This window comes from Diplotaxodon limnothrissa, linkage group LG11 (genome assembly GCF_057381915.1).
Source record: "Diplotaxodon limnothrissa isolate DT_005_m linkage group LG11, D_limnothrissa_male_GT1.1, whole genome shotgun sequence".
Classification (NCBI taxonomy): domain Eukaryota; kingdom Metazoa; phylum Chordata; class Actinopteri; order Cichliformes; family Cichlidae; genus Diplotaxodon; species Diplotaxodon limnothrissa.
In genome coordinates, this window is record NC_140606.1 from 7,409,409 (window position 1) to 7,434,261 (window position 24,853).

General features: G+C 42.5%; 1 protein-coding gene across 1 annotated transcript in view; it reads left to right on the top strand.

Annotated features, from left to right (window-relative positions):
• The window catches only part of LOC146622249 (dolichyl-diphosphooligosaccharide--protein glycosyltransferase subunit STT3B-like), a 79,358-nt gene that overhangs the window by 51,721 nt on the left and 2,784 nt on the right, over window positions 1-24,853 (top strand). Inside the window, exons 6-15 of the mRNA XM_085366119.1 lie at window positions 5,271-5,369; window positions 5,794-5,940; window positions 9,034-9,082; window positions 9,898-10,052; window positions 18,686-18,897; window positions 20,165-20,352; window positions 21,497-21,668; window positions 24,133-24,306; window positions 24,408-24,521; window positions 24,605-24,814. Of these exons, the coding sequence (XP_085222245.1) occupies window positions 5,271-5,369; window positions 5,794-5,940; window positions 9,034-9,082; window positions 9,898-10,052; window positions 18,686-18,897; window positions 20,165-20,352; window positions 21,497-21,668; window positions 24,133-24,306; window positions 24,408-24,521; window positions 24,605-24,814 (1,520 nt within the window). The remainder of the gene's footprint in view (window positions 1-5,270; window positions 5,370-5,793; window positions 5,941-9,033; window positions 9,083-9,897; window positions 10,053-18,685; window positions 18,898-20,164; window positions 20,353-21,496; window positions 21,669-24,132; window positions 24,307-24,407; window positions 24,522-24,604; window positions 24,815-24,853) is intronic.

Sequence of the window (24,853 nt, forward strand, 5' to 3'; positions counted from 1 at the left end):
GGGATGCCACACAGAAGACCATGTGCTGCTTTTTCATATCTGCGCTGCATAAACACAGTTACTAATAATTAACACCATCCACTAGCAACTGATGTTCAGTTTACACAAATCCCCCAGAGAAGGGCAGAAAGGATCTGGGATAAAAGTGCGGGACTGAAAGTGGAAATGCAGGCAGGCAAAGGAAAGATTAAAGTGGTCTTCCTTTCAAAGAGCTTGCGTCGTCACACACTCCTGAGCTCGCCGTGCTCTGACTCTGATGCCACATCACCGTGCCGTTGTTTCAGATTGAACTCGGTAGCTGAGCTCATGATCGTTTGGAAGTGACATGTGGATATGCACAGACAAACTGGTGAGGGGAACTTGGTGGGAAAGCTGTGAAGTGTGGAATCAGAGAAGTCATACTGACTAGTGGCTGAACTCAGGACAAGTATAGAAAGAGAAGGCTAAAAGTAGAGATGAGACGGGGCGACTGTTGGGTTTTGCATCCTCCAATAGGATTATTGGCAGAATGAATAATTTAACATGGCACTTTCCTCCCTTGGTCTCTCACCTCCTTCATCCTCCTCCCCTCACCTCCTGCGTCTGTCTCTCTCTGAAGACCAGCACCGTACATTCTGCTTGCAGCAACACAGTAATTGAGTTAGTTCAAAGCTGTAATAGCTCGCTGTGTTCTGTGATGCATACCTTGTACAGTGATTTGCAGTCCAGTCTGTGGCCCACTGTCACACCCCAAACCCCGCTCGCTTCATCTTTCCTGTCTTCCAAAGCAGAAAAGCCGTAATGAAATCCAGCTGAAATTTCGTTATGAGCAGTGCGTCCTCTGTAGCTGAATAGAAACCCACTCAGATTCCTCTTTTTCTCTATCGGACTCAGCTTCTCACTCAGTGCTCGTCTTGAGTCGGCATATTGCTCAGCATCTAGAGAGCTCGCACTGTGTGCGTCTTTATCAGAGAAGGGTAAAGTGTCAGAAATAGATCACATATATTGATCTTTTATTTCTTTATTTTTGCTTGATGTTAAATAATGCAGAGAGATTTAAGTAGATGCCACAGTGGTGGCATACACTTTTACCAATAAGAAACTTGTTTACGCAAAGTCAAAAATCTAATTAAATAATAGAGTATATACTCTGTGACATAAGCAGCTGCCTCTGTAGAGAGTGCATGGGCTTGAATTTGGTAGGATAGACCACTTCTCCATGTGATGCAGGGTCTGGTTATAGCGTCCTTCCAGCTGGAGAAATACAGTTCCACCTAGGGCTGTGCAATATGACGAAATATATCGGATGACGAAATTAAAACATCCGTCGTTTCACATTATACGCTATCGTTTGTTTCATGGTGACGCAAAATACACTGTTTATGGTAATATTTTTTTATTGTTTGGATGGTCACCGTGTGGATGCAGGCACAGAGAATACTAGCATGGCCACTGAAGATGAGGCAGAATCAGGTAGCTCCAAACAGAAGGAGCAAGAGGCTACCTCTGTAGCATGGACATGGTTTGGTTATGAGACGTCTGACACGGACCAGAAAACTATGCAAATTATGCCGCAAACCGGCCGCCACCACAGACTCAAACATGACAAACCTCTTCTACCACCAACGCAAGAGTCACGTGAAAGAGTAAGGAGAGAGTTTGCGGATGAGAAGCAAAAAAGAGCCGTCAGGTACTCAAACTAAACCTTACACGCAAACATTACATCGCGCCACGCCATGCAATAAAGACTCACAAAGAAAATGGCGGCCGTTACAACTTATGTCTAAAAATGTATGGGTTCATGCATGGGTCATAAAAACTCGACTCCAGGTACACAGCGCCCGGCTGATATGATTGTGATCATATCACACATATCGGCCCCAGTTCCCCCGGCTATGGAAAGTTTTGCCCAACTTCAAAACAACAGACTTTCTGGAGAAGTGGTTAAATGATATGAAGAACTGACACAACAGCAACGTGAAGGCTGGGGCTCGCTGGTACACAGCCACTAAATTTCCAAAATAAGAGCAAAATAACACTTTAAGTAGTTCACTAATAAACGAGTCAAGACTCAGGCAAATATAGAATAAAAAGTGACAGCCATTAATATACCTGGGAAGCACACTCTATATTGCACCAAGCACCAAAACAGCCACCTTAAGCTGCTGTAAGGTAAAGACTCTACAGTAATACACAGTGGTGTGATAGTAATGTCTTTGAGATGGATGTGTGCCTGAATATTTTCTTATGTAAGGTTCCCAACAGTTTATCAGTGAAAGCAGCTCCACCTATCAGAACAGAAAGCATGTGCTTTATATACATATTAGTGTAGTTCTGTATTTCCACTTTATGTGACTTATAAGGTCATTAGGTACAGCTATTATCAAACACGGAGCCCTGCTCCAAGTCTGTCTCTGCTAAACTTAATCTGTTCGCTTTTAATCAGCATCAGAATCATAAAAGCCCTTCTCAGTGTGATGCAATACACTCCCAGCAGCTACAGCTTTGAAAAACACACCGTCGTGTTGAATCTAATTTATGTCACAATATCATTTTTACAAAGGATTTATTTCAAGTCTAATTCTGTTTGATCACAGTAGACTGTACGCGCATCAATGTTTCAGCTCAGTGCATCAGCGCGGCTAGAGCAAGGTGTTTCCTTACATTAATTTACCACAGCAGTTGGTGAATCAGATCAGGCCGGCATCAGCAGTCTTTGTTTCCATTTTCCTCGTCCATGATAATGTTACCGTCATCAAAAGACAGTCACGGTGGGAGATTGATCGAGTCAGCGACCAAACAAGCTGCACTGCTTTTACATGGAAATATAAAGTCTGCTTTGTGGGCCCACACGTGGGGGATCTCTAGAGCACTGCCAGAGGAGGAGAGGAAATGTACATATCTGATTGGATAGTTGAACATTTGAACTTCCTGTTCCTCTTTGTTCCCTTCAGTTGGGTCAAGGCAGCTTGAATATTAAAAAGAAAACTGAGTGTATGTATGTCGGAGTGAGACATCTCTCGGTGCAATAGCAATAATAATCATGTCAGCTTGTGAAGACAGCAGTGGGGGGCTGATGTTTGATTCCTTTCTCATGAACAAATTGGTGTAGAACCCAACCACCTCCCTCCACACACCCCTACCCCGCACATCCCTTAGATGTGCTTTTTTGAGGCTCAAGTGGAAATTGGAATCCTTACTATTGTTACAGAGTGACAACCACATTGTTTTCTCCTGGCATACAGCAACAATTCACTTAATGTTCTATTTAAATACATCGACTGCTTAAACTAACATTGTGCAGGACATCACTGTTTTCATCATTGATTCTTGTTTCCTGTCCATTCAGTCAGTTTGGTACAAGAAATCTCCTTTATGGATTCACTGCAAGTGTAGCCACGGTAAACATGGTTTAAAATATGTATGCCTCAAAGATATAAAGGCCTGGATGATCTGTCCTCTTCTTTGCAGATTAGGTCAAACTTGAGGTTATTTGGCTCTAAAAATATCAAACAGTGTCTGGAGCAGGAACATGAAGATTTTGCTCCATAGAGCAGCATTAACAGCCACAAAGCCACTCTGAAGCGCTCCTGTCCCCAAGTGTTCCCTGGCCTAATTATTAAATGCAGTCGAGGGGTGTACCTAAGCTGCAGTAGAGAAAGCAAGACACACCCACACAGTAGGCTGTAGGTGATTATGTGCAGCTGCAGAGCCTACAATATCGTGACATGAGGCAGTAGTCTGTGATGGCAGGCCACCAAACGAGCTTGGAGGAGAACGAGGCAAACCCCCATCGTCTTGTTGTTCTCCAGTGTTAGTGAGGATTTTTACATTGTGGGCACACCTTGATCTTAAATGGGCCCGACCAGGGAAACTCTCCTTTCTGCCAGTGTAAAGAAGTTCAACTGCACATTTATTTCCTGAGATATCATAATATAAGATGGTGTGGATGGTCGTTGGGAGGTCTGTCCTACTAAACATTTGTCAAAGCTGTTCAGTGGGCCAGTATTTGACCAGTCGATTCTGGCCCACGGGCCTTATGTTTGACACCCCTGCCTTAAAATATTAAGCTCCTCCAAATAACTGATGTTGTGATCTGGAGCTGTACAAATAGAATATAGAAACAAGTATAGAAACATGAGTCAGATGGCTCTAGCAAGTGCACATTCTCAGCTTGCGTGTTAGCCTGTTGTTTCATTAGCTGTGTAGTGCAATTTTTTATTTTTTTTATTAACTAGCAGGACTTGTTTGGAGGCTTTTATTCCTGAAGCTCTGTTTAAGTGTGTCTGATCCCTGAGCGCTCATTTGAAATGGTTTTCAGGTTTAGTCGACATATTTTACAGCCTGTTGTCTGGTTGTGCCGCTGACTCCCAAGTGTGTAAATCATTTGAACTCTTAAGTCGCTCTTACACTGTCATTCATAATTTAGGCTCAAAAGGCCTTCTTTGTTTCTTTCTTTTTCTTGTGTTCAGCGTCAAGGACCTTTCTGGGTTTGTTTGCAGCTCTTCTAAAATCACAAACGCCATTTCTTCTCAGGCTCCATCTTTCTTTGAATCGCAGACATTCTGTTTCATTTATTCACATTACCAACACATTCCCCAAGTCTCTGGTAATTAGAAACACAGTAGCTGCCACAGATGCATTTGTGCATGTTAAACAGGAACACGTTTTTTTAAATTAAGATTAATGTGCCAGTTGTAGGTCCTTCTGTCCAGTTCAGGTTTTCTGTATGATGTAAATTGTGTGCTGCCTCATGTGATGAAGTACTTACATCTGTGAGATCTGTACAGTGTTGTTTCTGCAGTGAAAGGTCATTCTGTCATTGTGAACGGCTCAAATGAAAGCCTCTGCTTACCCACTTCTTACACTGGAAGTTGCCCGGAGCGCACTGATTCTTAATGACACATAAAAAGACGTCGCAAATACCAAGTTTAGTTTCAGAGGAAAAATAAAAAAGGGGATGCGGTTTGATTAATAGCGGTTTGTTTTCAGCTGTGGTGGTTTGCAGTGCTGTAATGAGTGTTTTGTGCAGCTGCATGGAATTTGTGGAACTGAGTTAAAATAAACTAAAATTATTGTATGATCAGTACAGTGAAGGATTCTGTCAGCAAATGTGGGGCTCAGAGGAACCGGATAGACTTGCATGTACACGCTGCGCTTGTTAATAGAATCTATTCATCAGTTGGCCAGTGTGCTGACTGGATTAGATTCAGACTGATGAGTGAAAGTAAACACATGTAACACAGTTGACTGTGCTCATCTGGTCTTAACTGGTTGTTGTCTTCCTGCAGCCTACAGCACTTTCTACATCATCGGCCTCATCCTGTCCATGCAGATCCCATTTGTGGGCTTTCAGCCAATCAGGACCAGTGAACACATGGCTGCAGCAGGTCAGTAACCAGTCACCTGGGGTAAGGGTGGAAAGTATTGTTGGAAGTTGTTTACTGCAAAGCTATGGAGCAAGTCAGGTTTTCTAACATTCAGCAGAATCATTTTTATACTTGCAAAAAAAATCTGCACTACTCTCATGCTTTGTCAAACACTGCACAGTATGCTAAAAGCTAGATTTCTACTGTGAAGGCTGAAGTGTAGATTGAATGCACGTCTTGCCTATGATGTTTGCTCATTTCCATGGAAGCATTTGCTTTGCGTGCTCTAAAAAAAGATGTAATTATCTGCAGCTTCATTTTTACTTTGTCAGATACAACTTCTCGGTTTGCTTCTCTTCTGGTGACTTTAAACAGTTCTGCATATATTTTCTGGTTGTGTTTATTTCAGATCTTAAACCCAGTCTTGTTTGCACTGTCTCTGCAGGTGTGTTTGTGCTGCTACAGGTCTACGCCTTCCTGCAGTACCTAAAGGACAGACTGACCAGGCAGGAGTTCCAGACTCTCTTCTTCTTGGGAGTCTCTCTGGCTGCTGGAGTTGTTTTTCTCTCTGTCATCTATCTGACATACACAGGTTGGTTATCTATTAGAAGGCTGGTTGTTTATTTGACAATGTGTAGTAAAGATAGATAAATATGTGGCGAGAAGCAGAGAAATGACATGCAGTAAAGTTTAATCTAAGTTTGTTTTTTTTTTAGTGCTGAGAACATCCTATGTTATGTTAACAATTTGGAAATGCAGTCACTCCAGAAAGATTTGATAACATTGATGACCCTGGTCTAAATACTGTATCTTCCTATGGGAACGCTGCCCTGGTGTCACTGATCATGGAGGTTCCACTAACACCATGTGTGTCTGAAGGCAGAGCCCTATCCACTTTAATGACACGTGTTCACTTTTACAACAGTCTAAATCCAAACGGTGCCCATTCCTGATGGTCCATTCAACCGTTTGTCCTCACAGGTGTCAATGCAGTCTGTGAACATGGACCTTCTGCTGTCAGGATATACACGTTCCTGTGTAAATGATCATGCAGAGGCCAAAAAATCTCGGAAAATCTGCACGATATTTGGCTCCTGCTTAGTAAAGTATCAAAACACTAATAGTTTCACTTTATTTCCAAATCTTCTGGTTCTTTTTGGTCTTGCACTTGCAGGTTTTTACTTGGATGTGCAGATTTTTGCTCTTTGCCTGGAGAGAGCTGTGACGGTGGTCTCAGTGGGCACTGGGACACAAACTGGACATAGAGACTCATCAGTGTAAAATTCTTTTAAAGCTTTGGGGTTTTTGCTCAAAAGTGATTTAACTAGCTTTTCCCAAGCTCATGCTTATATGCTGTGCAGTTTTACAACATTTTGCAGTTCGTGCTGGGAGTAGGGGCAGAATGTGTCATGCAGCTGCAGTCTTTGGCACATTTTCCCATAATTCAGTTTTTCAATTCAATTTTATTTATATAGCGCCAAATCACAACAACAGTCGCCTCAAGGCGCTTAAATACATAGTGACAGCCTAATACAGTCTTGTTGTGTATTCCTTATGACTGCAGACTGTATACAAAGGGATGGATTTTTACACATACAATCCTATAATTACATAATATTTCTGTTTTCATGGTAAGACATGGTTATTAAGACTTGACAGAAGCTATTCTTGAGTTGGCTAGTCACTCAGTTCCACGTGTGTGCAGCATTTAACATATCTCCAAAGGGTAATGATAAGTCAGAACAGCATGGCGTTAGTCTGGGATTTTTCATGAGCGGTATAAGGAAGTAATGTCCTGTTACACAGTCCATCGCTATTAGGGGAAAAATGATGCTGTGAGAGGAACGACACAAGAACGACTGAGCAAACGTGATTGTGATGGCAATTTCCATGATGGAGCCTTTACTCTGTCAGAGATAATAGTTCTGCTTTCTACGGATGAACTGTAATCAGCACTAGAATGAAAGCGAATGGGCAGGTCATTCAGCTGAAATGCACTGCGCTGCACAGGTGAGCTTTTCTAAATCACTCTGTTCTGACACATCAGGGCTAAGAAATCTCTCACTATATCATTAGGCTGTCACTCTCCTCTGTGCCGCAGAGTGCTGTTGAAGCGCGTGGCATTACACGGGGAAGTGGCTCTCTTACTTCATGGATCTCAGTTGGTGTGAATGGGATGGACAAAAAAGTAGGAACGCTTGTCAGTTCAGAAGAACCATTAAAAACAACCTCAAATGATCACACAGTTGAAATCAGTCCTCTCAGAGCATTGTAATCTTGTTGAAAGGAGAACCTGACCGCTAGGATGGATTCACTAAGAAAGATGTAATGGACCAAAAACTGCATTGTAGTGTGATTGACTTGGCTTTATGCAGTTTCCCTGAAGGTACTTTTAGTTGCTTCACATGGCTTCACCACATCAGATGGTTTCCAATCCTCTGCAGAGATGTCGTTTTCCAAATCTTAGTTCCACACATTTAGCTTTATAAACTTTGGATGTTATTTCTCTATCAGTCTAGTGAGTGAACATCTGTGTATAACTTTAAATTTAAATTTAAATGTATGCCTCAGTTTTTCAAAGTACTTTGACCTTAGAGTTTGAACAGTACAGATCTTAAATCTTTCGGGAGCCTAAACAAGACAAATACATGTTCTTCAAATGTAACATCTGCCAAAGCCAGCATCATGTTTGTCTGCTTAACAAAAAAGTCTGAACTTTTTTTTAAGAAAACAGATGATACTTTACTTTTGCATGAATTGTGATCCCAGAAAAGATCGTAGGATCCTTAGATGAAATATTTAAAAGATGTGGACATGACTCTGGAGTGTAGTGGTTTACACGTTCGCCTAACAAGTGAAAGTTTCAGGAGCGGCATCTGGTTTAAAAATCTGTCAAATCACACATGCGGCGCTGCCCTCTGACCCCCACTACAGAGGGAGCAGCAGCTTTCCTTATTAAAATGTCACAGAAATATAATTTATAATTGAATCGTAAATTATAAGTATTTATTCTGGGGTCTTATGTAATAAGACACTGTGCAGCTTCTTTATAGTGGGCTTACGCACGTCCTATTATGTTACACATACTGTAAGTTTGATGGATGTGCAGAGACCCACCAACTTGCTGTTCAAACCTTCTTCTTGCAGATGACAGCCAATCAGAAGCCAGGGTTTAAAAAATGGGATGAATGTACAATACATAAGGATTGATTTGACCTGTGAGTTTTGCAAGTCTTTGACAAATGTGCTTTATTACTTTGTACCCGAAATCACCTGAACCTTTAGTGCCATTAGGTCTTCTTTGGATACTGAGTGCAGGCCAGGTAATTATAGCCTTCATCTAAGGTCATTGAGATGCTTCGTGTAAAACAATAGCGCTCTCTGACTGGAATCAGTAAGACAATAGAAGCACTGATCTATTATCCGCATAGAAAAGGACCACCTGCTGGCTCTCTAACGGCGGTGATTAGTTTCCCTGCTCTCATTTATCATCGCACCGCCCACATCAGAGAGTAATTTCATGATCGATACATGCAGGAGGAGCGTAGCGGACCAATTAATTGTTCCACCGGTGTGTGACAGAATACACAGATCACTGACCGTCCACAGCCATGTGTGGATGTGAATGTGAATACATTGTGAGCAGGGTTCAAGTTCATATGGATGTTGTGTGTTCCTTTCTCAGGTTACATTGCTCCATGGAGTGGGCGTTTCTACTCCCTCTGGGATACCGGGTAAGCCAAAACTCTGTAGTAGCACAGTTACTCATGCAGGTACAGTCAGTCAGTTTCACAGCAGATTTATTCCACACTGATTTACCATGAAAATCTCATTTATTCAGCTTTACTCCATCTCATGGCATGTGTGTTTTTGTGTTTTTTTTCCCTCTCATGCAGAGAGACAAAAGTTGTCACTCAGTTGTAGAAATCACTGCATTTTTCAAGTAGCGTCCTCACCTTTAAGCCAAATTAAATGCATTACAGCAAAGCAAATGCCGTAGCCTTGCCTCCCCCCTCATTCTAGCTCCCAGAATTTATTTATTTATTTATTTTTTTGCCATTGGCGAATCAAGTCAGCACGTCATCCTGCCCCATCATAAAATCCCAACCAGATAATGCTCCCCTTCTCTGCTCCCAGATCAGGGCTTACAGAGAACTGCCAGACTGCAGCATCAGCTGTAAACTGCAAAACTCTCACTGAGTGAATGTGCACATGGGTGTGTGTATATGTGCGTGTGTACGTACATGCCTCAGTAATTTTTTTTCAGTTTTTTTATTTTTTATTTTTTTTGAAGGGTGTTAAGTTTTCTGCTGCAGTGCAGTAAAACTAATTGGGTCACGCTCGGACCCAAGATAACTGACATCAGCCAAACCTGATTCTCTGCTGTCTGCATGAGCTCTCACATGTTCACCATCAACACCGTTGCTTTATTGGTGTGAGTCGGGTGGATGTTAACTGTTCTGATTGACAACAGTTCATATAGAGTTTATAGAGACCCCCTTTTTTCACTTCCTTTTATTAACTGTTTTATTTCCTGCGCTCTTCACAGCTATGCTAAGATCCACATTCCAATCATCGCTTCGGTATCAGAGCACCAACCCACCACCTGGGTGTCCTTCTTCTTTGATCTTCACATCCTCGTCTGCACCTTCCCAGCAGGCCTCTGGTTCTGCATAAAGAACATCAACGATGAACGTGTCTTTGGTAAGAACAGAATAAATAATTTTTTTCCCCTAAAACGTGGAGCACTCCTCATCGCTTGCTCTTAGTGAAATGCTTCTGTGTGTCGATCCTCTATTTTTGTTGCCACTTTTAAAGGAGACATGTGGCTCATTAGCATTAATCTTTCCACAGAAGCACTTAGAACAGACTCCTTTTTCACTTATTCTTGCAAACTTGGTGGCACAGGTGATTGTGTTGATGCTAAAACCACCTGTTAGCCCTGAGTAACAGCTAATCTTGATCTCACCTGGTAATGGTGAGGGTAGGAGCTGTCTGAGCTGGTGTAAAAGTCCAGCATTGAAGCACCAACCAGAAAAGAAATATTGGTGGATCTCTGCTCTTTATTTTTCATCCTCTGTCCGTCGTTACTGTTCTTGAGTCTGTTCAGAGCTCCTCCCGCTACCTAGCTAGCTAGCCTGGCCACCAGCTGTGTAATTGTAAGCTGTGCAGTTATTGTTAGGATTGTTAAAAGGATATGCGGAGAGGTGCAGGAAGAAGACAGCAGAGTATACAGAAGGTGGATGTGCTCGGTAAACTGAGTAAAAGCATGACCGGTAAGCTCCAAAGGAAGCTACAGGATGTCCTCCAAGTTCTGTTGTCTTACGGTGATGTACTGTTGCATATTGCTGCACATGGGTTTTTGATGGTGTTGAGCTACAGAATTTGTACAGTGCTGTGTATGCGTTCACTTTCCGGTTACTGTACCTGCTGTTTACGGTGTTGTGTGACCACTGGAGGAAAAATATTTTCCCCTCACAATACACGTAAAGGTAAATGCACCCTTTTCTCTGCAGAGAATGTAAAAGTGTGATTGTGATGTAGTATGCAGAGCAGCAGTCAGTTATCCTCAGAGACGCATTCTTTCATCAGCACACACACACTTTACACATTACGCATAAATGAAAAGTTTGAGGTGAGTCCCATCTTTTTTCAGATTATCTCTAATTTTGTCTTCATGCGTGAGCTGTTTTGTTGAAGATGAACTTCAGAAACATTGCAAGGACTGTGCCAAAGCGATAAAGAATAACTATAATAAGGTTCCATTATGCACTGGAGAGCCATCAATGTGTGCAGTGCTGTAACAGATGAGTTTTGATGGCTGGTTGGTAAAATAACCATCAAATCCCTTCTGGAAGCTTTTTAATCTGTTTCTCTTTGAGTCTTTCTGACACTGCAAACAATAAGAAATGCTAATCTGACAAATACATGCTAGCAGAGTGATGCAACTCTTAACAAGGCTGATTTAAGTATTTCAAATGTGGAGGCATTTCATCAAAGTCATTTAGAGAAGATGACTCATGACAAAGTACTTAATATATTAATATCATTTATGTAGCTCAAGTAAACGTTGTCCCTTTTAATAGGCTCATTTAATGTCCATCACCTTTAAATAGGAGCCGTCTTTTGACTTGAGGATGAGCGCTCACCCTAACAACACAGTTGCACAATATTCCTGACCCGAGTGCACCACAGTTTGCCTCCTGCTATTTACTCAGTCGATATCTGCAGGCTCACAAAGTCCAGTGAATGTGTTTTTTTTACTTCTGTGGCTTCAGCAGCAAAGTTCTCAGTGAGGAGCAAACACTGTTCTTTACTATTCACACACTGAGATCCAGAGCTGGCAAAAGTGCAGACATTCTGTACTTGAATAAAAGTACGAATACTACTGTTAAAAATACTCCAGTAAAAGTTGAAGTACTTATTCAACTTTTGTACTCAAGTAAAAGTAAAAAAGTACAGGCCTCTAAACGGGAACTTGAGTACAGTCAGGAGTTAAAGTTGATTCAGCAGAGGTGGAATCCTAAAATCAGTTGTATTGGCTCAGTGTGGGGAAAAGAATCACACTCTCAATAATTACTATTGAGAGCTTCAGTAGATTTTCTTAGTGTACAGGCTGTGATCAGCTGACCTGCTGCTCTTTGTGGAAGTACACAACTCAATTCAACCAGATGTCAGCAGATGTTTCATGACTTTTCCTGGCTGAAGTCCATCCTCTACGTATCTACACATCCTCTTTGTGTTGGATCAAGGACACGTCTAAAACCTGCAGGACACCGGCACCTAAGTCCTGGAGTTGCCTACCCCTGCTCTACACTGACAGTACGCTGTTTATGCTCTCTGTTTTCTAGATGGTATAAAGGTGGAATTCAGTGAATTCATCTAAGCATCATCAGCTAAAAATCCATATGAATCTCTGCTACACTTAATGTAACCTAACTCTGACCATAACCACAGTCACTGTGCACCAGCCACACACTGTTCTTTATTTTAAATCCATCACAGTACCGCAAACTAACCTGGTTATCCTTCACTAACCTGCAGAGGATTGTTATGCAACTATTAAATAACACAGTTGGTCTGAAGTGTTGTGGAAGTTTTCCATTATAATAAATCCTGCAGAGAAGCGGTGAGCGGTAGCTAACAATCTTTAATCACAAACAAAGAACAGAAAACCAAGCTTGGTGAAGAGCCTGCATGATCGTGGGGCAGACGGTCAGCAGAGTCTCCCCTGAGCCCAGCATGGCTCTCAGTTAAATACCTTCTCCAGGAACAAAAGGCAGTACACAGCTGTTCACACCTTAAGGTTCACACTCCCTTGCTACCTCCCAAAGATGTGGAAGAGACAAAAGATTCTTCCGGTGGAGTTGTCTGCTTCCCCCAACTTCCTTACCAGACCCCCACCATCTGTCTACCTGCATGAGTGTGAGAAGTGCTAAAATTCAGTGGCACCAAGGCATCACACAATACAATAATGTGATTAATACATAAATAAAAGAAATTGTTATACAGAAGTTAGCTGTGCTGTGAAATACAGCAGCTGGAACTTTAGTTAGCAACTCACATAAAATGTAAGGAGTAGAAAGTAAAAAGAAAAGTAAATACTAACGTAAAGTACAGATACCTGAAAAATGTACTTAAGTACAGTCATGAAGTCTTTGTACTTCATTGCTTCCCACCTCTGTTGAGATCCAGTCAAATGCTCGAGTGCCCCTTCCTGAGATGTTGTTGACAAAGAAGAAAGCTTTCACCGTTGCACTCTGAAGGCTTTCATGTAACTGTCAGTCAGGTGGAATTTGGGCTCTGGATAAATGAATATCACCCCAATCTGTCCCAGGTTTACTCATTGTTATTTTACAATTAAAAGCTCAATAAAACCTGTCACTCTAATGCAGGAACTCTCACTTTGGTAATATAGAGTGCATTACACTGGTGAGCATCAAGCTGCTAGCTGAGCAATAAAAGCACAGATTAAACTGCACCGGGCTTGATGGAGCTTTCAGTCACACCCTCTGCTCTCAGCTGGAGTTGAGATCATTCTTCCCCCAGTTGTTCTGCCTTCTGCATTTTGTATGTTGTTCCCCATCAGTTTCTAATGAAATGCCTTCGTTATTAGAAAGAAAGGCACCACCATGCACAGGTATTATGTTAATTAAATCATTTATTATGCAGATCCTTGCTGGATCTATAAAAATACACATTCTGCCTTCTTATTAATCTTTTTCTTTCAGTAGTACTAGCTCACAGCTTACTTAGTTTTGAGACCCTTCGGTTATCAGCCTGCCCTGCTGTGGAGGGGATGGGAGACGTCTGCTTTGTTCCCAAGTCTGATGACATCCGATGGATCAGTCAGAGCTTATTGAGTCGTAACAACTCAGAATGATGACTGCTGTGGCTCATATAGTGACCCATTCCAGAGAGCCAGGGTGGAAAAGCCTGGCGCAAACAATAAGTAAATAAATGTAAAAAAAAACTTAGCAACATGGCACAAAAAGAAGCTTTGTAGCAAAGCTAGAATGTAAGTGAAGTCTCTGGTCTCTGTCTGCACATGTGGAGTTGTATAGTACAAAACATCAGTGAGACATAATCTATTATCAGATCTAATTCTACCACAATTCTGGCACAGAGCCTTTTGATTTGCTCTCATGTTGTTCTAGGTCTCGTGCATGTCTACATTTTCTCCAAGAACTCAGTCTTTCTCCCACTGTCCAGGTGTGGATGCAACATGGATGAAGCGCCTAAGGGTGTAAAATAATGGGTTGTATGAATGTGGGTTAAAGGGTGAATATAGCTTGTAGTGTGTGGCGCTTTGAGTAGTCCCTATGACTAGAAAACTGCTTTTAGTGCCAGCATTTGCTCAGAGTTGGGCTTTGAGTAAGCAGACCCTGAGGTGAGATTGATTGGATTGTAAACTGTTTTTGGATTTACTCAAACATTGGAGAAACAAAATCAGTTTGCAGTTACAGCAACAAGGGAATCGTAAGTAATCCTGTTTTTTTTTTGCCTGTGTATATCAGACATTCTTAGCTTTCAGAGTAACAGAACAGCCTGATCTTCCTCTGTCAGGTGATGAAAACACAGTAACCATGTTCTCTGCACTCCAGCCGCTGTCAGTCTGTATTTAGGAGTTTCATGTTTTGTTTTGTTTTTAGCATTATTTATCAGCATGAAATCGTGCTGATGTGTTTATAACTAGCACAGTATCATCATTTCATAGGTACTGGTCATGTGAATGAGTGCAGTGAGTTGAAAAAGCAAAATGATACCTGGTTTAAAAGTGGCGATGTCCTGTTCAGGGCCTCTTTGTTCAGTGAATCTGCTATTTTTAGATTTCTAACTGGTTCCCTTCCCAGCTGAACCTCTGCACTTTGCAGTTTCATCGGCAGCATTTAAAGCTCAAAGAGGAAACTTTAACTCCTGCTTCAGACTGACCACCTCATGTGTTAGGCATCTGCTGGTGATGAGAGCTTGCTCTGCAGCTGTGGCAGTTTCCAGTCAGTTTGGTGTCCAAGCCCATAAGGCGGCACATGAGGTCAGTAATGGAGCCAGGAGAATTCTTGTTTTCTTTGGCATTTAACGGATTCTGTAACCTGAATTTGTTCGCGCGGGGGTGAGAACATCTGTTCGAGTTCGATCTGATGGCTGAAATGACCTGAGCTGTATTCACTGTATTCACCTCCCTGACTCCTCATCTGCTTCCTCAAAATGAAAACATTCACAGGTTTGACAGCCTGGAGGAGGATCCAGTGCATTAACAGAGCCACAAGTACAAAGGGACTGAACAGTGCTTCCACTCAGTGATCGCCAAATAGCAGCAGCACTCAAAGCTGTCCACACATGCCCGAGAACATCTGGAAGAGAAGAGCGGCTAAGATTAATTCCTTTTTTTTTAAATTTTTTTTTTTTATTAATAGACTACTTCCTAGTGTGTGTGTGTGTGTGTGTGTGTGTGTGTGTGTGTTGTTGCCCTCTTCATGTTCATTTCTTTAGACTGCATCCCTTCTCCCTTGTCTCCTTTTCGCTTTCTCATTCTGCATCATTATCTTCTCCTGACATTATTTTGGAGTTTAGCACCTCGGTCACTTCTGCTAATTTGGATGCCGACCTGGTTCTAATGAATCTGTGTGCTGTGGTTATTTAATTAGAACTTTCTCATTTCAAAGTACAGTCTACACAACCGTGAGCACTGGATACATTAATGATTAAACAGTTAACACTGGAAACTGATCGTGTCTCCTGTATCAGCATGAATACAGAGCATAGTTTGTGGTCGAGGTAAGAACATTTGCACAAAAGTAGTGTGTAAAATGGTGCAGATGTAGGAAATCCTTTTAATGAAGCTAGAAGGGACACTGTGAAAGCACAACCCTCTGCCAAGGCCATTCTCCTTTCTTGCAGTTTTAATGTGTAAACTGCATTTGCACCAAGGATTTAATGGCTTCTTGTTTTGCCCACGTTCCACCCCTCCATCAAGGAGATCCAGCCTTGTTAGTTTTTGTGTAATCTTGCAGACAGAAAAACAAAAGACACTGAACACATTAATTAGCCCTCTGCCTGAGCTCTCAACTTGGCAGAGAACTAATTTATCTCTTTGGATTCATTTATTCTTCTTGTTTGTTCATCGTGTCAACAAACACCTTTCAGAATCCAGCGGGGTCCCAAAGTCTGACAATCCATCCAGGAACCTGAAGTATTTATGCAGAGATAGATACATATAGATATATATATGTATCTATAGATGTATAGAGAGATAGATATACAGGGTGGGCCATTTATATGGATACACCGTAATAACATGGGAATGGTTGGTGATATTAAAGTCCTGTTTGTGGCACATTAGTATATGTGAGGGGGCAAACTCCTCAAGATGGGTGGTGACCATGGTGGGCATTTAGAAGTCGGCCATCTTGGATACAACTTTTGTTTTTTCAATAGGAAGAGGGCCATGTGACACATCAGACTTATTGGTAATGTCACAAGGAAAACAATGGTGTGCTTGGTTTCAACGTACCTTTATTCTTTCATGAGTTATTTACAAGTTTCTCTTTGTTCACAGCCACCGACATGTCGAAGAGGTTAACACGTGAGGAGCGGATCGAAATTGTGTTGATATCTGGTGAACGCAGTAACTGGGTCACATATACTAATGTGGCACAAACAGGACTTTAATATCACCAACCATTCCCATGTTATTACGGTGTATCCATATAAATGGCCCACCCTGTGTGTGTGTGTGTGTGTGTGTGTGTGTGTGTGTGTATAGATAGAGATATGATTCTGCAGTATTTCAAGGTTAGCTGTCACACTAGGAGAGAATCAGTGCCATTGACCAGCGGTAACTCGTTTGTACAAAAGGTCTTGAGTTCATGCAGACTGTGGTCTTGTGTTGGCATCTGCTCACACAGCTCTGTGACTGCACAAAGACGCTGGGAATTCAGCACTTGCCTTAACAGCAATCGTATCCTCCTGAGAACAGATGAAAAAAGAATCTTCCCATTGAACTCTTTTTGTGATTTCCTGCCTCTCTGGAGATAACAGAGGCCACCCAAACACACCAGATATCAATGAAGTTGTCCTCTATTTAGTACATCACAGACTATTACAGAGGACATAAATGAATAGTCTGCTTCCCAGGAGGATATCTATGAGTCCAATGCTGATTGGTTTGTTTGGCAGGTAAGGGAATGACAGTGAAGTTCATTAGGAAGAGAAGGAACATTGCATGAGAAGCACAGACAATTCAATCCACTAAAGCAAAAATCTGCCTGACTGAGGGGGCAGCTGTGACTCAGGTGGTAGTGCAGGTCATCTACCAATCGAATGGTTGGTGGATCTATTGTTGGTGGGGATGCTGTCCTTGGAGTCATGGGCAGTATTTTTCTTCCTCCAAACACGGCGAGTTGAGTTGATGCCAAATAGCTCGATTTGGTCTCATCTGACCACAACACTTCACCAAGTCCTCCTCTGAACCATTGAGGTGTTCAGTGGCAAGCTTCAAACGTACATGTGCTTTCTTGAGCAGAGGGACTGCAGGATTTCAGTCCTTCGTGGTTTACTGTGTTACAACTGTTTTCATGGTGACTGTGGTCTTAGCTGCCTTGAGACCATTGACAAGTTCCTCCCGAGTAGTTCTGGGTTGGTTCCACACAGTTCTCATTATCGATAAGGTGAGATCTTGCGTGGAGCTCTGGACCAGGGGAGATTGGCAGTTATTTTATGGTTCTTCCATTTGCGAATAATCGCACCAACGGTCGTCACCTTCTCCCCCAGCTGCTTGGCGATGGTCTTGTAGCCCATTCCAGCCTTGTGTAGGTCCACAGTCTTGTCCCTGACATCCTTTGAAAGCTCTTTGGTCCTGGCTATGGTGCAGAGTTTGGAATCTGATGGATTGATTGCTTCTTGAGAAGGCTCCCAAAGTCAGCTCGTTACCTGGATAAAATATATACCTGGGAGCCAGAAATCTTGCTGATTGATGGGGATCAAATACTTATTTCATTCCTGAAAATGCAAATTTATACATTTTTTGAAATGCATTTTTCTGGGTTTTTTATTTTTTATTTTTGTTCTGTCTCTCACTGCTCAAATAAACCGACCATTGAAATTATAGACAAAATCAGCTGAGGTTCAAATAATTTTTTCATTGACCGTACAAAGTGCATTATTTGTGACGGACTCTCTCAGAGGTGCTAATTTAACTGTTTTAGCACTGAAACTCACAACACCAGCCTCTTGCTTGCTTATATCATAGTTTTTGTTCCTGGTTGAGAAGAATGAAATCTCTGTTGCTGATATGGAAACATAAAACATCGGGTTAGAGACCTACCTACCAGTTTGAAGTCCGTCTTTCTCCTCCGGCTGGTTATTGCACTTTCTTCCTTGCACCACTTTGTTGTTTACTTGTTTCGCTGCTCCTCTCTCCCTTGGCAGTTTTTTTTGTTGCTCTCTACCTGTTCCCTCCTAATCACTCCACAGATAGGCTTTGATCTTTCACTCCATGAATAAAGCCACACATGCACATTTGGCTTTGTGTTTGATTTTGTGCTGTACTGGTCTTTCTGCTGTTCTGTTTCTTCTCATCTTGCTGTTCATCCTCCCACCCCCCTCTTTTGACCTCCTTTCCACCTATTAGTGAGGTTTACCCTGTAATAAACACAGAAAAGAAGTGCAGCCATTTAAGTGGCTATCAAACAGCAAATGCATTGCAGATGTAAAGTGACTTGGTCCCATTAAAGTGACTAAACATAGTTGAATGCAAAACTTAATGAAACTCATCAAGTTTGGATTGTTGCGTTGCGGTCACCTCTGACCTCCTTGTGTCTCTCTGCTTCTCGTCACAGTGGCCTTGTATGCTATCAGTGCCGTATATTTTGCCGGCGTGATGGTGCGCTTGATGCTGACTCTGACTCCGGTGGTGTGCATGCTGTCAGCCATTGCCTTCTCCAGCGTCTTTGAACACTACCTGGGCGATGACATGAAAAGGCAGAGCCCACCTGCAGAGGACAGCAGCGACGAGGACGACAGGAAGAATGCCGGCAACCTCTATGACAAGGTCAGGGGTCATCGTGTGTTCCCTGCACAAAATATTTTTTACAGACTTTGCAGTCATTGTTTTGTTTAAATGTACTACGCAGGAATGAAATGGCATTCCATCAATGGGTGGACATGACTGTAGTGTCACATGTCAGCCAGCACCACAGAGTCAAATATATTATAATCCACCATGCAGCATCTGTGTCAATGTGATCATGACTGCAGTTCACTGCAACATCTGGAGTCATTTATAACAAGTCTTAAAAATTATGCAGAGAAACTTTAACACTTACAGGCGATGAAGCTGTAAGTTTTGTCGGGTGGAAGTGGTTCTGTAAACTCTATATTTAATAGTAGACAACACATCTGGCTACTAACTAGATGTTGCACATAGTGAAAGCTTTTAAAGAAATACATTTTTTTTTTTTCAGGAATTTGTTCAAATCAAACTAGTGAAAAGGAAAATGAATGCTAACGCGTATTCATTCTAGCTGGGTGTGGAAATGAGCCGCTAAAATCCAAGGCTGCCATGAGCTGCGCTACACTCTGAAGTGGCTAAAAGTAGTGGTTCAAGTTTTTAATCAAATGCACAGCTTGATTTTTAACCTCTGTTGGAGTCATTGTGCTAAGATTAAATATATTTTTTAAACGTGAACTAAATGCTTCAGAGTGGGATGAACAGTGGTGTAGTAGAAATAAGGATTATTTTGGATTGTGTATCATGCAGAGAATCAAACTAAAGAGCTGGAAATGATCATGAGTCTCTTTTAATTGTCGTGTGACCTTGCTCGTTTTAGAGTTCAAAGCTTGAGTCGGATACGAGGCATGAAAATAGGAGCAGAATAAATCACCGTTTAAAAAACCCCAAAACAAGTTCTGTCCTAGTCCCTGTGTGTGCACCACTTGCTGGATGGATCAGAGGGTAAAAGTTTACGGGAAACATTTATCATAAAAAGTTTGAAGTGACAACACTGCAGTTTGTAGCTGTTACGCTCCTCCTCCCCCTTTAACCTTTCAGGAGAAACAAAGAGAACTCACGTCCAATGTTTTCCTCATCCTTCTGCTGCTTTTCCTCCAAATCGATACGTGGGGAATAATGCATCACAGGTCTGCTGAAGGGTGCTGTTAAATGTCACACTATAAAAGCGCAACAACAGTTAATTGTCTGCCTGAGAATTCTCTGCGAGGACTATTAAATAACCCTCTAGTACATTAGCAGCTTGTTTGGACAGCGGACATGTCCTGATGGAGTTTCAGTAACCTTTACCTCGGCTTCTCCCTGGCAGGCTGGGAAGGTACGCAAACACGTGTCGGAGCAAGAGAAGGCGGAGGAGGGCCTCGGCCCCAACATCAAGTCCATAGTCACCATGCTGATGCTGATGCTGCTCATGATGTTTGCCGTCCACTGCACCTGGGTCACCAGCAACGCCTACTCCAGCCCCAGTGTGGTGCTGGCATCGTACAACCACGATGGGTAAGGACTCTGGTTTAGCAGGACCTCTGTGATTGGAGGAACTATTCTGTGTTTGAGCTGTTTACAACAGAGCTGAGAGTATCCTTGTACAGTTGGCCCCTCTATAAAGGGTCAGTCCACTGAAATTACATATTTTCCCCCTCCATGCTGTAACTGTGCATTTAGAGATCTGCCCCTGACATTTCTACCCTCACTCTAATGTACGAGCACGGTTTGCACCTCTTACAGCAGTGACATTTAAAAATCCAACAGCAGCTTCTCTACACAGACCACGCTGTCATCATAGTTTCAGTGAGGTTACTCTCTATTTTGTGGGCTTAAGTGGATTACAACATTTGGCTCCACATGATGCTACCTACCAGATGTGCTGTGTTTTTTTTTAAAGTTCTGTTTGCTGAAACTGTTCACTTCATGCTTTAAATGAATAGAGGCGGTCTTAATCCGCACCAAAGCTCCTTGCTCAGCGGCTCCATGCTGCCACTCCTCTCTGCAGATATCAGAAAACGCTGTGGCAGAGTGCTGCACAACAGACTGCCGTCAAACAAACTGTCAGGCACATTCTGGTTCCTGAGGCAAAGATTTTAAAGAGGGACCCATCCAGCGTGTACTTATTTCCTGTCAGAGTAGATGCTGTTACAGTGATGGACGCTCATTATTATTTTAGAGTTCTTACCTTAAAATATAAAGTGCCTTGAGGCAACTGTTGTCAATAAAATTTAATTGAATTCATATTAAACATGGCCAAGGTTTCAAATAATTATAGCTGGTGTATATACCAGTAACCCCTGTGAGCTGAAAGCTCAGGCTAATAACCACTGAGTTTGTTTTCTACATGTTAGGGACATGATGCAGGACCACATGTTTATCTTGAGTCCATGGCTCTGAGTGTGAGCATGTACCTGCTGTTTTCAAGGGGCAGCCAATCAGAAGAGTTCTTAAAGGGAAAGAAGCTAAAAGCACTAGTATCAGACAGGATTAATGGGCCACAACAAGCCCTGCATACGATCAATAAGCATTATTCTCAATTACGGATCAGGCAAAGCTCATTTAATTAAGTTATAAAATAAATGTAATCAGCTGGAAACGCGTATGCTTAGGCCCAACGTCACAGGAGTATTAACACATCTGCAACTGTCCCCAACAGCTCTCGCAACATCCTGGACGATTTCAGGGAGGCCTACTATTGGCTGAGGCAGAACACGGACGAGCACGCCAGAGTGATGTCGTGGTGGGACTACGGCTACCAGATAGCAGGCATGGCCAACAGGACCACGCTGGTTGACAACAACACATGGAACAACAGTCATATAGCACTGGTGAGAGCTGATCTGCCCGTTCCCCTTTATCTCCTGTCCCAGGTTTGGAAAAGCTGGTTTGAGTTTACCCTTTTAAGTCTGAGCCATGAAATGATTGCCAGGAAATTCTAATCCGGGTTGAAGGGTCATTCCCAGAGTTTACACTTCTGCTTGGTCGTGTGTTTGTAGAGGAGTGTTGTCAGAAATGCGTTCACTGCCTTGTCTTGTTTTACTCGTGTATTTCCGACTGCTTTTCTCTTACCCTTCTTTTGCTGATGGTTGCTTAGTTACACAACTTCTGGTCGATGTTTGTCAGCCATCGTGTAGCGCCCTGAGTATTGATGTGTTGTCTTGGTGTATGACACCACCAAGTGGACACAACTGCATCATTTCACTGCACTGCAAAACCCTAAGAGAGCTTAATACTGTACATGTGAAAGAGGCACTCCATAGATTCAGTGCTGCACCGCTACAAAGACGCGCTGAGAACGGAGATTTAAATCAAAGCAGCAAAACCCGACTTACTCCTCGAGTCAGTTACCTAAAACCTAAGTCACCTAACAGTTTCTCTAACTGGAAATGGGTTAGTTATAAGTTGTTTCTTATCAATAAGTTCAAACCATTTAAATAGCTGACTGTGTGGATTGCATCCATGTGTTCCAGAGCACAGACACACAACTATTATTTTTTTAATAATAAAAGCAGACCTTAAATGATCTGTATTACAAGATGAACAAGTACGAGTATGAAGCTATACAGCATGGGCGTTTGATGCCCAGAGCGAGCTCTGCTGTGAAAAACAAGGAACAACAACATCTTTTCCTCAACAACAGCCCATGAGGGACCTGTAGTGCATGGAGCTTTTATCACTTGCTTATTCATTATTCAGTAAGAGCAGTTGAGGTTTCACAGCCCTGCTGTCTACTGACCAAAATCCAGAGTATTTCCACTCGAGGTCACTCTGGGTTGTGAACTCTGCTATCATTTCCACACAGCTGCTGGGTTGTTGCTGAATAATTCAAGCGCCTAAACCAACCACCAGAAGAAAAGACGAATTATTTTAGGTTTAAAATGTTTGGTTTGTTTCCCTTTTGTATTTTACATAAGCTGCAAACATTAAGTTACAGTGGGGGAACTGATGATTTGACCCCCTGGTGAATTTGCAGGTTTGCTCACAAATAAATGATGGTAGTTTAGATTTTTATGGAGAGAGACAGAATATTAGCCAGAAATCTTGAAAAGAAAAACATGAAATAAATGTTATAAATTGATTTGCATCTCATCGAGTGAAATCTGGGTTTTGATTCTCTACAACACGTGATATGTGTATCATGCTGAAATCAGGAGTCTGTTTCTTCCATTCCAACCTCTCCTCCACCGTCGTAAGAGCAAAGAGCTATCAAAGGAGGTCAGGAATAAGATTGTAGACCTGCAGGAGTCTAGAATGAGCTACAATACCACCAACAAGAAGCTTTATGAGCAGGTGACTGTTGGTGCAGTTGTTCAGAAATATTACATGAGCATCAATCGTCCTCAGTCTGGAGCTTTGTTCAAGATCTTGCCTCGTGGGGTGAGGATGATCATGAGAAATGCGGTGAATCAGATCAAAACTACACAGGAGGAGCTTGTTAATGACATGAAGGCAGATGGGACCATAGTCAGTAAGAACACCACTGGTAACGCACTACAACATAATGGAATGAAACCCTGCAGCGCTCGCAGGGCGTGCTGTGGGAACATGAAACATCAACTCGACCCATCGTGTTTGGAGGAATGGAAATGCTGAGTATGTCCCAAAAAGCACCATCTCCACAGGAGGTGGAGGTGGAAACATTATGCTTTGGAACTGTTTTGTTTTTTTGTTTTTTGAGAACCTCAAAAAAACCCAGTTCCTTTCCAGTTCCTCCTTTCCTCAGCCAGAACATAGTCGAGTCTTCAAGCATGACAATGACCCAAAATATGGCGTCAAGGCAGCAAAGGAGTGGTTAAAGAAGCAGCACATTTAGTGGCCTAGCCGGTCTTTAAACCTTAGTCTTATAGAAATTTGTGGAGGAGGCTGAAGCTTCGAGTTTCCAAGCAGCAACCAAGAAACCTAAAATGAAGGAGTGGAACAAAATCCCTCCTGAGATATGTGCAAACCCACTGACCAACTACAAGAACCATTTTACTGCTGTGCTTGCCAACAAATGGTTTCTATAGGTCGGGCGTCTTTTGGAGTTTTTCCGACTTTTCTCAGAGAATTCTGACATTAATCTCAAAGCTGTGACATTCTGAGAAAAATGAATAGTTTGCTCTCAGGGGTTGTATCTGTGCAGCTTCTATCTATCTTCCTTACCTAAACTTAAGCATGGCTGCTCTCTGTGTTGCATATGGAGTCCAGCTTGCTCCCACAGTCCAAAGACGTGTTAGATTAATGAGTGTAAATGGTCTGTGAGGCAGCTTAAGTGTGATATTTCTAACCTGCGGTGTGTTTGTGCCTTAACAGGTGGGCAAAGCCATGTCGTCCAATGAGACTGCAGCCTATGAAATCATGAGGTCGCTGGATGTCGACTATGTCCTGATCATCTTCGGAGGGGTGATTGGCTACTCAGGTGATGACATCAACAAGTTCCTGTGGATGGTGCGCATCGCAGAGGGGGAGCACCCCAGGGACATCAGGGTGAGGGAACCATCTCGCACTCTCTGGTTACATATGAACACGTGTTCGTTCTTTTCTTTAATTTATTTTCTTTCTCCACCTTTTGTTACGGCTCACCCCAGGAAAGTGATTATTTTACCCCCCAAGGAGAGTTCAGAGTGGACAAGGCAGGCTCCCCCACCCTGCTCAACTGCCTTATGTACAAAATGTCTTACTACCGCTTTGGAGAGATGCAGGTATGTCATCGTCAAGGAGCTTTTTCTACTAAGCAGAAACTAGTCAGTGTTTCATTTAAGTTATGCTTTTGTTTCTTGTTCAGTTGGACTTCAGGACGCCCCCGGGCTTCGACCGGACACGCAACGCCGAGATCGGCAACAAGGACATCAAGCTGAAGCACCTGGAGGAGGCGTTCACTTCAGAGCACTGGCTGGTCAGGATTTATAAGGTCAAGAAGCTGGAGAACAGAGACCGGGTGGAGCACAAGCTGCGCAGCACTGACACCAACAGGCAGAAGTACACCTCTAAAAAGGTCCCCACATCCATTCCAGCTCACCGCTGTTTTGGACAT